We start from the raw sequence: 17,111 nt of genomic DNA, 5'->3' as shown, positions 1-17,111 counted from the left end.
TTTAACATACAAGCTAATCTCACGAAGTTTTACTTATTATTATAGGATAAAGTAGATTATAGGGTCAAAGGCCGACAGATAGCGTTAACATATAATATATAACCTATGTTCAGCCTACATATTAAAACAAAGCAGGAAGACACATCTGTCGCATACACAATCACAAACAGCGATAATTTTACAAAGTAAGTAAAAAATCAGCTGCTTCATGCTGTCTCAGAATGTGGAGTCGCTATCTTCATTCCATCACACATGGAGTCCTAGTGTCTATTATGAAAGTCACGTGATGACATCAGTAACACAGAGGTTGGCACAGTACAGACCTCGGAGGTCGTCTCACCATCTCTTAGTGGAGTTGTAGTAGCGCAGTCACATCGGTAGAAGTCCACCGTAGTCTAATCACACCTGGGTTCTATCCCCTTGACATCCTATCGACTTGTTTGCATGGATCTTTTAAGTAATACACACTTTAGAAAAAAATTTTTTGGGGCGTATACAAAATGACAAAAAAAGTGAAATGAATTGAAGTAAATCTGTTTAATGTTTGTTAATTGCAAGGAATGATCACATTTTCTCTGTTATTGTAGATGATCAGTGCCACCACAGAACAAAGAATTCAGTTTACTCACTGTGTTTATCTTATTTCAGAATCGTGTGGATACCTGACAACTACCATGTGACTTTGGCTACAGAAGGAAAAGGATTGACATCTGCTGACAATGATGGTGGCTTACGTACATTTGAAACTGTATGAGGAAAGGATTGTTGATACTTTAGTCATGTGACGATTGTTTACAGTTAACTACTAGAACGAGGCTGGTGTATACAAAGCTTCCGCTTAAGTAATATTCATTGTTAAGGCTAGCCGAGACTAACAGCGAAGAACTTTACAAGAGGCCGTTGGTCTCGGCAGACAGACAGCAGTCTACACGTACGTGGTATAATCGGACTGTGTTTCCAAGACAAAGAAGAGGCTTCACACATTAACCATAGCTTTCAGCCGATATATTAAAACCATATAAACAGGAAAACACATCTTTAGTAAGTGCAAACTGAAAAGAATGAACTGAGAAAATCGCCAAGAAATCAGTTCAACATCTTAGCTCATCGATGTGTCAGATAACTGAAATGTGAGTCGCTTTATTGTCTTGTTAGAATCACACCTGAGTATATCAATAACATAAGTGTCTGACACACAATTTTTAAAGCCGGACTTAAGAAAACAAACCTGAGCACAGATGGATGCATATTATTATCTTGAAGGAATTTCTAAAGTATATTTCCTATTAACAGGTTTATTCTGAGACTAACAGGCAGTTACATTTGGTTTCATCCTTTGAACTTTGTAGTGTATGAGTAGAACTCCTCAACATACTATCGTTATTACCAGTTCCCGGTTTTCTCTTTTGCTTTCCTTTGATCGTCTTTTTTAGAGGCCATTTTATCTTTTCTTGAACCAGAAGAAAACAGACAATAAACACAGTCGTACCACCGCCACTATACGGCACAGTTCAGCAACTTTCCACAGAAGTGTTTACAAGTCACGTACAGTGCATTTACAACTACTGTACTGTCTGCTGTCCATTTCACTCATTTTCACAAAACTGAGTTAAAGCTAAAGCAAAACATTAAGATGCGAGCTATGACTCAGTGCCTCGTGAAAGTGTTCAATATACCTACTCAGTATGGAAGGTTTTTTTTTAAAGAATAGAGACATTTTCTTCAGGGAGAGGCACAGACACTGTAAGTAATAATTTTACTTATTGGGTAGCAGAAGCAAATTACAGAACGGATGATTATTTACATTATCGATGAACAGTAACTTATGAACAGCCTTTTTAGAACTAATGAACACAACCAGAAGCCAAAGTTCGATTCAATGTATTTAAAAAATTTACAGGAGCACGTATGTGTATACTTTCGTAGTGTTTACACAATATATTATACTGATTAAAATAATATATCATCCCACGTCTCTTCAATCAGGTTGACGAAACAAATTCACTGGAACTCTCATTGGTAATATCAACGCACAGGTTGGTGTCATCCTCGATCACAAAAATATTCTAGTTTTATTCTCTCAGCCTTCTTGTTTTCTGATATTCTTTATGTTCTCCAAGATGTAGGTAGGGCTGTCACCTGTAAAACAGACAACAGAGCAGCAGGTACAAAGCTTAGTGCTTTACTTATCAAACAAACAAACCTTTGTACAAATGTTAACTTTACTAAAATAAAAAAACAGTCTGTACGCCAACCACATGCAATAGGTAAGACAAGTGTCTTCTCTTTATTGCTCATTAACTGCAGTTTTCTAGACACCTTCATGTTATCACCGCTCAAGAGATCGTTACAGTCTCCCCAGGCAATCCCAAACTCCTCTGTGTGATATAAAGTGTGTTTGTGTCAGGAACTCGACTGGTTACGATTGTGTAGTGTGTTGTTGTGACTGTGGATAACTAACCATTGTTTAGTATGGAGACTAGTATTCACTGTAAACTCATTTCAGGCATTCCCTAATAGGCCTGTGGGGCAGAAAGAGTGTGTGAAGTTTGTGAAGGAAAGAGTCGGGAAGAATGTAGTTCCTTGTCCAGCCAATGGGGGAAAATAAAGGAACGACATGCCTGGACAAGTGTCAAAGTTGACAGAAGAACCACAGTGAGATATTACAAATATTACAAAGGTTCTACCTCCCTCATAGTTGTAACAGGTGGAACTACTTGGGTAGATGTTCATTTGTTTCAAAGAATATTGAGCTTTTACTCGGAGGCGGGATAACCGTCGCTACTCCCAGACTAACGGAGAGGATCCACTGACGGATAATTTTCTTCCTGTGTTGTGATTAGTCTAACAACCTAGTGACCCAGAGATGCTACCTTTGCTTTTCGAAAGGCTGCGTGGCGGACATCTTGAGTGAAAGTAATTTATAGTTTGTGAAAGCCAATTAGCGGATTCATATCCAATATCGGACATTGGAATTTCTTGGTTTTGAAAATAAACAAGCTTTAGAGACTGTGACCAGAGAGGTCATAGTTAATTAAGGGAACTGTGCGATAGTGTAGAATATATAAATGGAAATAGAGGAGTTCATGTGTTTATGTATTTATTTTTTGTGTTTTCAACCCTGCATGACGTTCTTTAGTAAAATTGATCTTTAAGATACAGTGTTTGGTTGTAAACATATATACATTAACAATCGTGCTTAAAAAAGAGAAACAAAAAATTAAAAGAAAATAACTATGACAACAACAAATGAAGCTAATCAAGTTAAAAAAGTTCCACTGGGCACTGACACACCCACTGATCTACGTTTGTTTTCTTCTGTCAGTGTCAGTGTCTGCCTGTGTGACTAACTGTGGTGTTTGTGATAACCTGTGTCTCTTACCTGATTAACTAAACTGCCAATATCAAAGACAGCAAACCAGGGTTGTGTGACATTGTTTGCTGCAACGCCCAGGTCCTGTCCGTTGATGTAGAGGTGAAGGTCGTTGGATGAGGTCACCAGTACCCCGACTCGACTCCCGACTTTAAGTCCCTTAAGTTCATTTGCGAGCGGTATCGGCACCTACATATAAATACCTGATATTTTTATCTTATTAATAAAATATTGGGCGTGGAGTGAGCCCCCACCTTGACCTCCGTCTTTAACTCTGACACACACGAGAAAAATGCTTGAAACTTTCATAAAAATGTTAGGTATGAGCAGGGTGATTTCATTTACTTGATGTACAAAACAGATTTTGTTTACACACTAAGGTCTGCTTTATTTAGGTCAGTAAACGCTTTAGTTCAATTTCTCCAAACGGGTTTTCCTCGGCTTCAGAAAACATTTTTACAAATCAAGTGTTATAACACACTTTCATTGTTTTATCCACAATTTATTAAAGTTACTGTCCAAAAAAATCAAACCGCCTAAATAACTTATCCTATCTCACCTAAGTCAACATATACGGATCCGTCTAAGGTCTCTCATATTGGCCTCATTCTACATATTTAGGTGTCTGTAGGTTTTTATTTACAGCAGGTAAAGATTTTGATTTTAATTTGGGAATAACATTTGTCCCTAAGTTTTACCAGCTCATTCGAAAAGAAAACAAAAATTATCAAAACCTTCAAGCATGCTTTGTGTAATAAAAAAAACAAAAATACTCAGATTCATCTCTTACACTAAGACCAAACCCTAAGCAATCTGCACTCTGAGACATAAAGACTTACACGTTCTTGCTGGTAGCAGACCTTACCAGGCGCGATTATAACGGAGTCTTTCACGTATGCAGACGAATGTGTCACACTGACGTGTGCAGGAGAATTTCGTGTCACACCCAGTTCTAGATAGTTTTCCTTATCTGTTACTGAGTCCACTCTGACCTGCGTCAACATCCCAGTGTCATGACATGTCAAGCTGTAACAGCTTATTTAGATGACTATTTGCACTAAAGGATGTCAATCTCTCAGTAAAGCCACAAGCGTGAAAAGAGAAAGAATGTATTGACACTACTCAATCCGTCCTCGGTAAGCTGTTATCAACTTGTATTAACGATTTTAAGAAAATGGAAACAAAATAAATCAAAATGATTTTTTCATTTGCGTCTGTACCCTGTAAAGCAAAGAAAATTAAATAAAAGTAATTTTTATTCTGAAGTCCGATTTATTAATAACAGTACTACTCATCATTATAATGATAATCTTTGTCATCATCATAGTTTTAGTCAAATGTCTTACTTCATACAAGACGTTCGCTAACATAGGGTCACGTGACACGACCACCGCGTTACAGAAGGCCTGCTGCATTTTTTTCTCCGCTGTCCTGTTACCGTTCGTCAGACGAATGTTGTTTCCGCAGTTGTCGTGGAACACAAAGACTGGTGGAGGTGCATTCAACTGTAAATAAAGTCCTTTTATCCATGAAAATTATTAACAGATCTATAGTATACTGTATTTATTTACTAGAAATGTTCTGTTATTAGTGTTATGAGTTGTATTTAATAATTATTTTTTTCTGCTAAGATCTACAATCATACCCTTCCGAATGCCTTTTATCTGTAAGAGTCCACTTCCCATACATTAAATCATATCACACATTAACCTTTACATTCGTTTGAAGAATTTACAGGTGAAAACATGCTTTCTTAAATAAATTTAATGAAACTACAACAGACTGTGTGTATCTTTAAGTTTATGTCAGGAAATGGGATATGAACTTTTGTGATCAGGGTTCTGCTGGTTACAATGTTAGTCCTGACATTTTTTTTATCTTTAAACAACAGTCAGAACAGGATCCTGATAAAGATGTATAACAGTCTCTGTTTACTTTGAGAGCTGTAGAAACAGGTAATCAACAATTATTTATTGTGTGTAGATACTTTGCTTCCTCTTAAACCTTTTTACAAGAGCCTTCTCATAGAACTTGCTTCTGTTTGGATCGTGTGTGTCAGCGCGCGCATTTTGTTTGTATACATTTAAGATGAAATGTACTGTGTGGGTGTATCGGTGTTAGGTATCACACACACAAATACAAAAAGAAAGTATGCTTTGAATCTATTACAATGCTTCCTAGAATAATACATTTCCTGAACACATGTCACATGAACGGACGGCTTAAAGATTCTGACGACCTGCTTGTTAAAACTTATGCACCCCGATGTGGTTCAAATTCAGCGGGCACAGATAACACAGATATATGGCGAACATGCTTTCTCTCTCTGTTTTGAAACACATATACACACTACATATTACTCCATTTTCGCTTTGTCACTAGCTGCTGATACAAGAGAGGGAAGAAAAGGTTTCTTAAGAAAACAAGAAAGACTAGCAAACAAAAATATTGTTTAAATGTTACAAAAACCCCGAAGGAAGAGAGAATTAATTTGACAGGTCTTAACCATACAATACTCTTCATTTAATCAACAAAGTCACTGATGTGATTCAATACCTTACCTATTACAGACCTGCAGTCAAAGACTTTTATCGAACACAAGTATATGTGCGTGTGTGCATACGATTGTATTTGTTTAAATTCACATTTAAATTGTGGGTGAAGAAACATTTGAAATAGTGAAGCCGTTTGTTACAATTTCAGTATTTAATTATGTTACACTTGAATGATAGGACCGCTTCCTTCTTGCACATACACACACAATGTCCAGTTGTCATCACTTGTTCACAAAGGTGTCGACGATATGCGTGTGTAGGATATGCGCTATATAAATCTTTACTTATCATTATTATATATTGTTTTCTGCAACACTGGACTGTGTTTAGTTTGTGTGTGTGTGTGTGCAAAAGTTTAAATGTTATATGCTCACTAAAATGCAACATTTACTAAACGTTTGTAACAGTAAGCCTGACGAAAATGAGGACAAATATTATAATGGAATGTTAGATGCTTTAAGCTTGTTGAGGACTTTCTTTAAAAAACTTTAAATGGAAAATTATATACATACCATCTTCCAGCTGTTAGAGCTTTAAGCAAATGTTCAAAACTGTTTCTTTATATGTTTTATGACATATATATATATAGACGATGCTAAAAATATTGAAAAATTGTTACCTGGCTTTTCTTTACAAACTTTTTCTGTTTGGAAGAATCATTTGGCAGGTAGTAACAGAGAGAGAAGATTGAGAAATATGCGATCTTGGACTGCTAAATGTAATATTGCATTGTCATTTTAAATGAGTTACTCGTGAAATTTCTAGGCGTGTAATGTGATAGAAAATAGGTGAAAAATATTTTACACAATTTACATACATACTTGCATATAGCTACATTAATACATATATCAAGAGTAAAAATAAAATGTGTAAAAAGATTATTTACCTTGATTTGCTTAACAGTCGTTTCCACTTTGAACGAGCAGCTTGCGAAGGAACTCTATTAACAGACAGAGAGCATTGAGAAACATGTCATTTGATGATCCCCAACTTGATTAACAGTCTGAAAACAAGACTTTTTTAAGAATTTTTCTTTGAGCTAGTTTGCATATTTAAAAAAAAAGATTTATATCATTTACTTCTTCTCTTTATTTTAATGTTTATTCTTTTCAGTTACTCTAAAAGGCATTTAGTGGGACAGAGATAGAAAAGGTTGTAAATCGTTGACTTAATTAAGTCGTTCACTTGTTTCACTGACCACAACTAATGGCTCTTATATATGTTTTATCTTGTACTTAGCGCAGTTAAATAATATACATATACACATTAAAATTTAAAAATCTTTTATATGTATATCACCAAAATCAGTTATTTATTAAGATTGCATACTAGTTTCACATACCATTAGTATGGAGACTTTATTTGTCTATTACTGAATGCATTTCATGTCGTAATTAATATAAAGGTAAAAATAGACATTTAAAAATGAATGGTTTGTCCATAAATATCTATACACTTTTATAATATAAATTAATACAAATAATACAAATTAAATGTGTAATGTATAAACCTATTACAAACATCAATATAGTATCTTAACATACATAACAATTACTCATTACAATGTTATCCCAAATAAAAAATTGGAATATAATTTACTAATAAATAACGGGTCTAAGAATTTTCCTGACAAGTTACCCTAAGTGACTGTTACTTATACGACCAAGTTAATATAAATATCAACCGTTATCACAAACACGCAGAGTGACATTTTTTTCTCTTTCTCTCAAAAGTGTTTACAGACTACATATAACAGCACAGAATGGGATTTTATGTACACTCACACCTTTCTCTATCGCATTGTAACTTGGACACACTCCAGCTGGATACTTCTACCAGAGAGGAAAGGATCTTGAAAGAAGGATGAATGAAAGACGAGGAAACCTGTTTTTTTTAACAAAAAACAAATTAATAATACAACAAAAGGCAGTTAACCTTTTTTTTAAACTTAGTCTTCAGCTCCTCCAATTTCAGGAGCTCGTCTTTTATCCGACCCACAACTTCTTGACTCCATTCTGCACTTGAAAAGGGCTTCTCCCACACCACTTGTTTCAAGTCAAAGCTGAGGTCAAGGCTGTTGACCCTGTCTGTCAGAGCCTGTGTCATGTGTATCAGTGCAGGACGTGGTGACACTGCCGTGGTTCGCATCACAATGTGTTTGTGTGACGTCACCTTCCCTACACGGTTGCTCAGGGCAGTCTTGACGTCACGTAATGTATTCCTGATTTGCAGATGTGACGTACGTGTCTTTTCCATCAACCTCATACGGAAATCTTCCACCAGCTTCTGAAGACGGTCACATGTCTTGTCTACTTGCGCCATGTCTTCTTGTTCGCTGACATCAACCTCCTGTAGGCGTGACGTCACCTGACCTATAACCTGCTCTAGCTTCTGCTCCGCTTCTACCAAAATCTTTGTTAGGTGGGTAAGTGAGTTTTCAGCTGAATGTATTTCAAAATCAAAATCGCTTACTTTTAAACATCTACTGTGTTTCTGAACCTTACAGGATTTGCAGACGGCAAGTCGGTGATACAAGCAAAAGCTGTCCACCTGTTTGTCGCCGTGGTCAGCACACAGTGCATGGCGGCTGGCAGCCAGACGTTCAGGTGTCACAGTGCTGAGACTCTCCACATCGTGACTGCGAGTCGCCGACATCTTCTTGTGTACTTTCGTACACGCTGAACACAACATATCCTGACACTGCATACAGATGAAGTCCGCCCTGACGTCCTCACACACACAACAAAGGTGATCTTTACTCAGCACACGAGCGCTCTCCACCAGCGCTTCCATCACAAAGTCTGTCGGCAGGGCGTCAACAGTGGCGGACGAACTTCCATCTGACTGCTCTACTATAGGACATCTACACAGCGGACACCCGGCATCAGGTTTGGAATCCATCCAGGAAATGACACATTCTCGACACAGGAGATGACCACAGGGTAGAATCTTTGGTGTTGTGAAGTCATTCGTGCACACAGCACACTCTCTTTCGTGTGGCTCAGCCATCCTGGATTCTAAGTTACTGATTATAGGAAACATACAGACACGTTAGAGGGACAATAACACAAATTTAATGCAAGAAAATTAATGTAAATTGTGAAGTATTGCTTCAGGATTTTTTGCAGACATTTCTATCGCTGCTGGTTTTTTTAACCGTGCTCCGTGACATGTATGTGTGTTGTGATTAGAAGAAAAAGAGCAAAGGAAGGAGAGACTAGAAAAGAAAAGCGAAGGAGCAGCAGAATAGTGAAAAGATAAAATATTTTTCTCTTTCTAAAACAAAACATAAGAAAGTCTCATAAAGAGAATATCAGAAAGTTATTCAATAATGATACTGCTTTTATTATTTCTCATTGATGATGTAAAATTTTCCCACGATTATTCACAAATATTTTAATGTCATCAGCCTTGGCAGGTTGTTTCAGTGACAACCTATTTTTTCGCGGACATTTACAATCGTATTAACTTTCTTATTTTAACAAAGACCAGCACCCCCCTTGATGAAATGTAAAGTAATGCTTAGGTCAGTAGCTTCTCTTTTGATTATATTTATTCTCTAGAAGTTACCAACCACTAAAGCGTACTGTAAATTAACTAAATACCTATTGACCTTTATTACACGACGGCTGACCTACCTGAGTCACACTGTAGCTCACAAAGATGGCGGTTTGCTGTATCCACTGACCCGGACACCTGTGAATGTGTTGACGATATGCGGTGTATTGCAATGTTATGATACTGTTTACTTACTGCCTCTCCTTCTAATGAACGAGTTAGGTGAGGGTTGACTGCCTGGCCGGACAGTATACCTCAATATTCCAGACTGAAATGTCCAAAACGTTTTCTTTCACAACGAATTCTCGCTATCACGACAGGCGGAGCAGTGAAAATAAGAATCAAGTCACGTGACGTTTATAAGAATTACATCTACTAATCTGGGAATTCCCGTTACAGTAGTTCAATCCACTTTTCGTTTCGTTCCTTTTTTTATTTTATTTTAGAGAAATTGGCTTAGATTACAGCGATTACTTTTTAAAAATTCTTTTGTACATATACAGTGACCTCTATCTATTTCTGTTGAACCTCGTTCAAAAACATTATATATCATGATCGGTTATTCTGCCACAAAGTAAGAAGCGTGGAGTGTGTAAAGTGGGATGGAAGACCTGATTAGACTGTGGATGGTGTGATCCAGGGCTCAATGTGTTGCATTGAATAAAAGCTGTATTCAGTAGCGTACTCATCACCTGAGAAAGATTCTTTCTTTGTAGAAAGGTTCCAGAAAAGAAAAAAAAAAGAATAGAATGAGATTACAAAAGTCAACACAGCGGTCGTTCGAGCTAGTCTCCGGGTGGCTCAAATATTGAGTTAGGAAGCCAACCATTTTCTGAAGGTGAATGTCGGGGAAAGTACATTCTGGCTGTAGTATATAAAATATGCTCGGTAAAAAAAGTCAGTTGAAGTCGTCAGGTGTCACGAATGACAATCACAAGACTAGTAGAAGATTTGGGAAACGATCTTATGTTGCAGCTAAAGTTTGAAATATTTTCGAGTGTCAGAGGAGTTTACAAAACGTAAGTGACACTGGTTAATTATTAATGTTCATTTGTGGTATAAGTACTGCATTTGAAATTACTGAAGAAGGAAATGAAAAAAAAAATGAAAAGAGGAAATGAAAAGCATCAATGGAACAATCACTGGCGGAGACTTGCTTAGAGAAATGTCGGAAGTAGTTCATTAGCTTGGTCTGGACTGGAGTAAGTGGCGATCCCTCATGACTGTGGGACTTCATCAGTATGTTGGTGTGTTTGTTTACGTTTGTGCTTTATATTTCATTATTCATCACTATTGATTTTAGACGCATATTCTATAGAAGGCTTTTTTGGGGATATATTTTAAATTTTCTTTTGTACAATATTGAACAAATACACACAAAGAATTGTAAATATTTTAGTAATATCGACTACGCTATATACAGGTTAACATACAATAAAGACAAAGAGCTAATAGAATTAAAGAGAATTGCATAGTCTTACAAAACTCACTTTTGAGTTTTAAGTAGATTAATTTACTTATGAACAGTAATTTTAATTAATTAATATAGCCTGAAGCTAATGCCTATTTCAAGGAATATAAAAAACGGTTTAATTCTGCAGTACTTATGTGTATACTTCTTTTTTTAGTGCTTACACAAAATATTTTATTTGCTTAAATAATATTCCGTCAAACTCCTCAATGCTAAAAGAAGTATTTCCTCCTCATTCTTCTTCTTCTCTCTCTTTCACAGTGTGAGTAGAGCAGGGCATAGAGTTTTTAATAACCAAGAAATTAAAGGGAAAAAATAATACACAAATTAATACTCTTTTTGTTTTGCATAGAAAACAGGTTGACGAAACAAATTCATTGGGGCTCTCATTGGGGATATTCAAGCTCAGGTTAGTCACGAACATATTCTTTTTTGTTTTTCTTTGTTTTCAGACTTTTTCAGACTTCTTGTTCTCTGATATCTTCATGTCCTCCTAGATACAGGAAGGGCTGTCACCTGTTGCAAAAAGAATAAGGCATTAGATACAACACCAAATGATTTAGTAATAAAGAATTTAATAAATCTCCACTCTACAAAAGTTACGCCTGTAGGTCAGCACCAGGAAGCGGATAATAAAATGTTTTCCATTTTATCATTTATTAACTGCAGACTTCTGAACATTTTTACGTTATCACAGTTCAAGAGACATTCGTAGTCTCCACAGACAATCCCAGACTCCTCTGTGTAATGTAACATGTACCTGTATCTCTCACCTTAGTCACTGTACTCCAGAGATCAAAGACAGCGAAACAGGGCAGGGCGACACTTTTTGCTGCCACACCCTGGTCCTGTCCATCGATGTAGAGGTGAAGATCGTTTGATGAGTCCACCAGGACCCCGACTCGACTCCCGACCTGAAGCCTTTGGAGACCTTTTCCTATCGGTGTCGACACCTACAGACAAATACCTGATATCGTTACCTTCAATAAAATACAGGAAAAACAGTAAGTACTTCAGTTTTACCGCTGTCTTTAATTCAAGCATGCCTTATTTCACAATTATTTTTGTAACTGCGTACGATAAAACAGAAATGGTTGATACCTTCCGAAAAAATATTAGGTAGGAGCAAGGATTATTTAATTTTATCGTGACTTGATGTACAAAGAAAAGAACTCTTGATTTTCGACTAGGGGCTGATTTACTTAGTTCAATTAAAAAATCAGTTAAATTTCTCCAAACGTAATATTCAGCAGCTTCAGGTAACATTTCCACAAATCTAAGAAAATACTTCACTTACATTCTTAAGATATACTTTTATAAAATTTACTGTGAAAAATACCAATCTTATAACCTCCTAAATAACCTGTAACTGCTCAATAAATACGTCAACATATTCACATCTGTTACTGAGGTCTATCTTAGTGACTTTGTTCTAAGCAAAAACATTTTTATACAATTTTGGGAAATAATACAATACCTAATTTTACCTTGTGATTAGAAAAGGAAAGAATATTTCACTAAACCTTTTAGAATGTTTTGTTTAATATAAAGATGAAATAAAGTGAATGATAATCAGCTTTAACTTTTATTGTAGACCAAACCACAAAAGCATATGTACGGACTTTTTATGAAAACTCACAAGTTTTGCCTGGTGTGCGACCAGACTGGGCGAGATGATAACGGAGTCTTTCCAGTCTGTAGAAAACTTTATCACAAGGAGATGTTCAGGAGATATCTTTGTCACTCCTAATAATAGCTCGCTGTTCTCACCTGATACTGTGTCCACTCTGACCTGTGTCACCATCACGTCATGACATGTCAGCCTGTGACAGCTGATTAGGGTGTTTACTTGACCTAAACGATGTCTATCTCTGACTAAAGTGAAAGGCAGGACTAAAGACAGACACTATCTATTAAGACAACTTAATCCGTTCTCATTAAGCTTTTCTCAAACTTTTTCAACAATTAAAACAAAATAAAACCAAAATAATTCAAAAGGATTTTATATGCGTCTGTGTACCAAAAAAAAAAAAAATTGCATCACGGTAATTTCTGTGCTAAAGCGAGTTTTATCATCATCATCATCATCGGTCTAGCACAATATCTTACTTCATACAAGACATCCGCCACCATTGCATCACGTGACACGACCACCCCGTGGTAGATGGCACGCGACTTTATCTTCTCCGCGGTGCTGTTACCGTTTGTCAGACGAATGTTGGTTCCGCAGTTGTCGTGGAACACAAGGACTGGTGGTTGTGGGTCCATCTGTAAATAAGGTCCATTTTTTGGTGAGGAAAGTGATATTTATTAATTTATTAAATAACTCGACACTTATAATGTTTGATAATAAATAGTTAAGAAAAAAAAAGAAATATAAATCCCTAATATTATTGTCATGTTTTGGTATTAGTGTCATTAGATGTGTTTTATAATGAGGGCTTTTTTCCTCTATTAAGATCTGCAATGATACTCTTAGGAAAGTCTTGTGTCTGTAAGAATCAACTTTCCATACATTAAATCACAATATACCATGCACAAACCTTTACATTTGTTTGAAGAATTTGCTGGTGATGTGATCTTAGAAAATACATTTTACTGTTGACAGATGACTTACTACAAATTTTGGCACTTCATGAAAACATGCATTCTGAAATAATTTTAACGAACTAAAAGTGTGTGTGTGTGTCCTGATGTTTAGTAATATGTTTGACATAATAGCTGTATCTATTTCCATGATACGCGCGCGCATACACGCAGAGAATGTTTTGAATAATATTACAATGCTTCCTAAAATCCAACATTGACTAAGCGCGTGTAACATAAGTCCTGACAAGAATAAAGCTCGAAAAATGAAAGTTGTGGTCATGTTGTCAACGATACAAAAACTTGGTGCGGAGACCAAACTCATCATTATGTTGTCGACATTTTCTATTTTCACGTAAAAGACTTATGTTTATTAGCTAGAGCACAGTCTGAAAAGATGATCAGAAAAAGAGAAAATTGGTATTAGTGCTACAATAAGAGAGAAAATAAAAAAAGAGGTGACACAAAACACTTTACCTTTGTCTTTGTTTTCTGCTGTTCGAATGTCAGTAGCTCTTGTTCTATCCGTCCTACAACTTCTTGACAGCACTCTACACTTGATGAGAGCTTCACCCACACCTCTCCTTGCAAGTCGGCGCTGAGGTCAAGGCTGTTGACCCTGTCTGCAAGAGCCTCTGTCATGTGTATCAGTGCAGGACGTGGGGACACTGACGTCACTCGCGTCACAATGTGTTTGTGTGACGTCACATTCCCTAGACGGTTGCTCAGGGCAGTCTTGACGTCACGTAAGGAATTCTTGATTTGGAGATGTGACGTGCGAGTCTTGTCCTTCAACTTGTTTCGAAAATCTTCTACCAGCTTGTGAAGTCTGTCACATGTCTTGTCCACCTGCGCCATGTCTTCTTGTTCGCTGACATCAACTTCCTGTAGACGTGACGTCAGCTGACCTATAGCCTGCTCTAGCTTCTGCTCCGCTTCTACCAGAATCTTTGTCAAGTCGTTCAGCGATTTTTGTACTGATTCTGTTTCATCGTCAAGAAAGCTTACTTTCAGGCATACTTTGTGTTCGTGTGACCTACAGGCTCTGCAGACAGCGAGGCGGTGCTCGCGGCAGAAGTACTCCGCCTGTTTGTCGCCGTGGTCAGCACACAGTGCAGGGCGGCTGGCAGCCAGACGTTCAGGTGTCACAGTGCTGACACTCTCCACATCGTGACTGCGAGTCGCCGACATCTTCTTGTGTAGTTGTGCACATGATGAACACATTTTGTCTTGACACTGAATACAGATATTTTCAGCCTTTTTGGTATCACACACACAACAAAGGTGATCTTTACTCAGCACACGAGCGCTCTCCACCAGCGCTTCCATCACAAAGTCTGTCGGCAGGGCGTCAACAGTGTCAGACGAACTTCCATCTGACTGCTCTACTATAGGACATCTACACAGCGGACACCCGGCTCTAGGTTTTGAGTACATCCAAGAAATGACACATTGTTGACACATGAGATGACCACAGGGTAGAATCTTTGGAGTGGTGTAGTAATTCGTGCACACAACACATTTTCGTTCTTGTGGTTCATCCATTTTGGAATCAAAGCTTCTGCTTATACAAACACAAAGATAACAAAATTTTATGTGGTTCTCATCTGTTGAAAAAAGTGTATTTATATGCAGATTTCAAAAAAGTAAGATTTATTGCATTGAAAAGTGAGGAAGGGCGAAAAGGAAAACACATTTCCTAAAAGACAATCTGATTAGTGAAAATCGCTTTTCTCAGAATTATTTTCTTATTTTTTGATAAGTAAAAGGAAAATACAATAGAGGTAAAAGAAAAGAGAAAAGAAAATTAATTTAAAAAAAGAACAAAACGGCTTCTTTATTATTTCTTATTAATGATGTAATATTACTTTTCCTTCTCTCTATAAACATTTAAACAGTATTGTTAATTAAGTGAAGCAGCTACTTTTAAACAGTCGTCTGAGCGGGAGCTTCCTTTGTCAAGACCGCTGATAAGGGAGGGAAGTCAGCAGGAGATATAGTGATTCATTTTCCTAGTTCTCTCCCATTGACTACTGTGTTCGCTAGTTATTACTTCGCAGCAAAGGTTCGTTGAGGTTTGTATGTTTGTCTTTCGGACTGGAAATCTGTGAGCCATGATTGTGTTCTATAATACTTAAGTTTCTACACTCCTGATTATAAAGAATTAGAAAGCTCCTTTAATAATCCACACAAGAAAGTGTATTGATAAATGGATCCGTACTTCTACTGATAAAATCGTCTACAGATGATAAAGTCGTAATTCTCATACAATGTTAGCGCGACGAGACTAGTCACAGGTAAGTTGATGCATGTCACGTAGATAAAGGGAGTGTAAACATCATGTGACGACCCCACAACAGACATCATGGAATAGTTGTAATGAACAAAACCTTTATCAGTTGATAAGTTAATTAGTAATATTACTAAATGTCTCCGCTTAAGAAATAGAAGTACATCTCAGTGAAGGCCCCTTTTAGACTCTCAGGTAAACACACCTGTAAACTAGACAGAGTTGTTTTGTGAAGGAAAGACCGCGCAAATGTCCAGGCACAACGTGTACGCGCGTGTTTGTGAAGTGTAACACTAATTATCTCCACTAATTCAGAAAATTGTCAGAGTGGTCAGAGACCAATAACTTGTCTAAATACCATCTTGCTTTGACCAGCAAAATATATTAATAATTATTGCTATGATCTTAAATTCATGTAACACGTAACAAAATAACACATTACAATGTTTACCTTTAGGTTACTCCCAAAAGAAAGTCTCAAAGTGTTCTGCGTTGGAAATGAAGATAGAGACACAAACTGAAGAGGTCCATCCCCTAGAAAGATTGCTTCACCTTTGTTTGTGATACAGCAGACTGCGATAAATACTACAGAGATAGTGATGATAAAAGTAGCTGTCAACACTGGGGCAACAACTAGGATGTTTGGCTGTTTGCTGTCCTTTGATATCTACGTGTACTTGCAATGAATGTACTTTCAATACTTTCTGTATTTCTGTGTGACATGACTATACTCACTTTACAAGCTCGAGTTTTGATTATTTGTAGCGATTGTGTGATTTTAGAAAGCTCTTAGTAAAGCAATGCAGTTTGTTACAAACGATCTTATCTCAGCATCCTAATGTTGTCATCTTCCATCCACCACTTGTGTCACTTAAGTCAACATTTCTGACGGGAGTAAACACACATTTTCCCTCCATTAGAATCTTATCTTCATAAGAGATTGTTTGTGTACGTCTGTGTTTTAAACTTCATGATTGATCAGTATTGATTTTATATGTACTCTGTAGAAAAGTTTAGAGCCGAAGTATATTTCTATTTTATTGTTTTATTGTTTTATTTTTATGATATGATTCTAATAACACTTACCAATCATTTATTAGCCTTCTATTAATTGAGCAAGATCACTTAACTGTTCCCAGGTCTCAATATTGTCAACCGTTTTTTCAACAGGGAATTTTCGTTTCATGTGCCTGAGTAGATTGTTGATTGCTCTTTGCTGCTCGCTTTAATAAGAAGTTAAAATGCTGCTTGAATGACTAACTCTCTAGTGGCAGTGCA

At 36.8% G+C, this 17,111-nt stretch overlaps 2 protein-coding genes across 3 annotated transcripts; both read right to left on the bottom strand.

Moving 5' to 3' along the window:
- Nucleotides 1-1,865: 1,865 nt before the first annotated feature.
- On the bottom strand, nucleotides 1,866-10,036 carry LOC112576274 (E3 ubiquitin-protein ligase TRIM33-like). Its single transcript, XM_025258615.1, has 7 exons — nucleotides 9,567-10,036; nucleotides 7,864-8,953; nucleotides 6,815-6,868; nucleotides 4,720-4,878; nucleotides 4,213-4,365; nucleotides 3,383-3,562; nucleotides 1,866-2,139 (listed from the first exon to the last, which is right to left on the bottom strand). The coding sequence occupies exons 2-7, from the start codon at nucleotides 8,935-8,937 to the stop codon at nucleotides 2,107-2,109; spliced, it is 1,653 nt and encodes a 550-aa protein (XP_025114400.1). The 5' UTR covers nucleotides 8,938-8,953; nucleotides 9,567-10,036; the 3' UTR covers nucleotides 1,866-2,106.
- Nucleotides 10,037-11,386: 1,350 nt separating this feature from the next.
- On the bottom strand, nucleotides 11,387-17,008 carry LOC112576284 (E3 ubiquitin-protein ligase TRIM33-like). Of its 2 annotated transcripts, none has more exons than XM_025258634.1 (6): nucleotides 16,285-17,008; nucleotides 14,021-15,107; nucleotides 13,067-13,225; nucleotides 12,597-12,749; nucleotides 11,731-11,910; nucleotides 11,387-11,473 (listed from the first exon to the last, which is right to left on the bottom strand). In XM_025258634.1, the coding sequence occupies exons 2-6, from the start codon at nucleotides 15,086-15,088 to the stop codon at nucleotides 11,441-11,443; spliced, it is 1,593 nt and encodes a 530-aa protein (XP_025114419.1). In that variant the 5' UTR covers nucleotides 15,089-15,107; nucleotides 16,285-17,008; the 3' UTR covers nucleotides 11,387-11,440. The 2 variants fall into 2 exon arrangements, with proteins under 2 accessions (XP_025114419.1, XP_025114418.1); XM_025258633.1 differs by having other exon boundaries at nucleotides 14,021-15,104.
- Nucleotides 17,009-17,111: the final 103 nt, after the last annotated feature.

The sequence above is a fragment of the Pomacea canaliculata genome, linkage group LG11 (genome assembly GCF_003073045.1).
Source record: "Pomacea canaliculata isolate SZHN2017 linkage group LG11, ASM307304v1, whole genome shotgun sequence".
Taxonomy (NCBI): Eukaryota; Metazoa; Mollusca; class Gastropoda; order Architaenioglossa; family Ampullariidae; genus Pomacea; species Pomacea canaliculata.
This window is presented reverse-complemented; position numbering and strand designations above follow the sequence as displayed.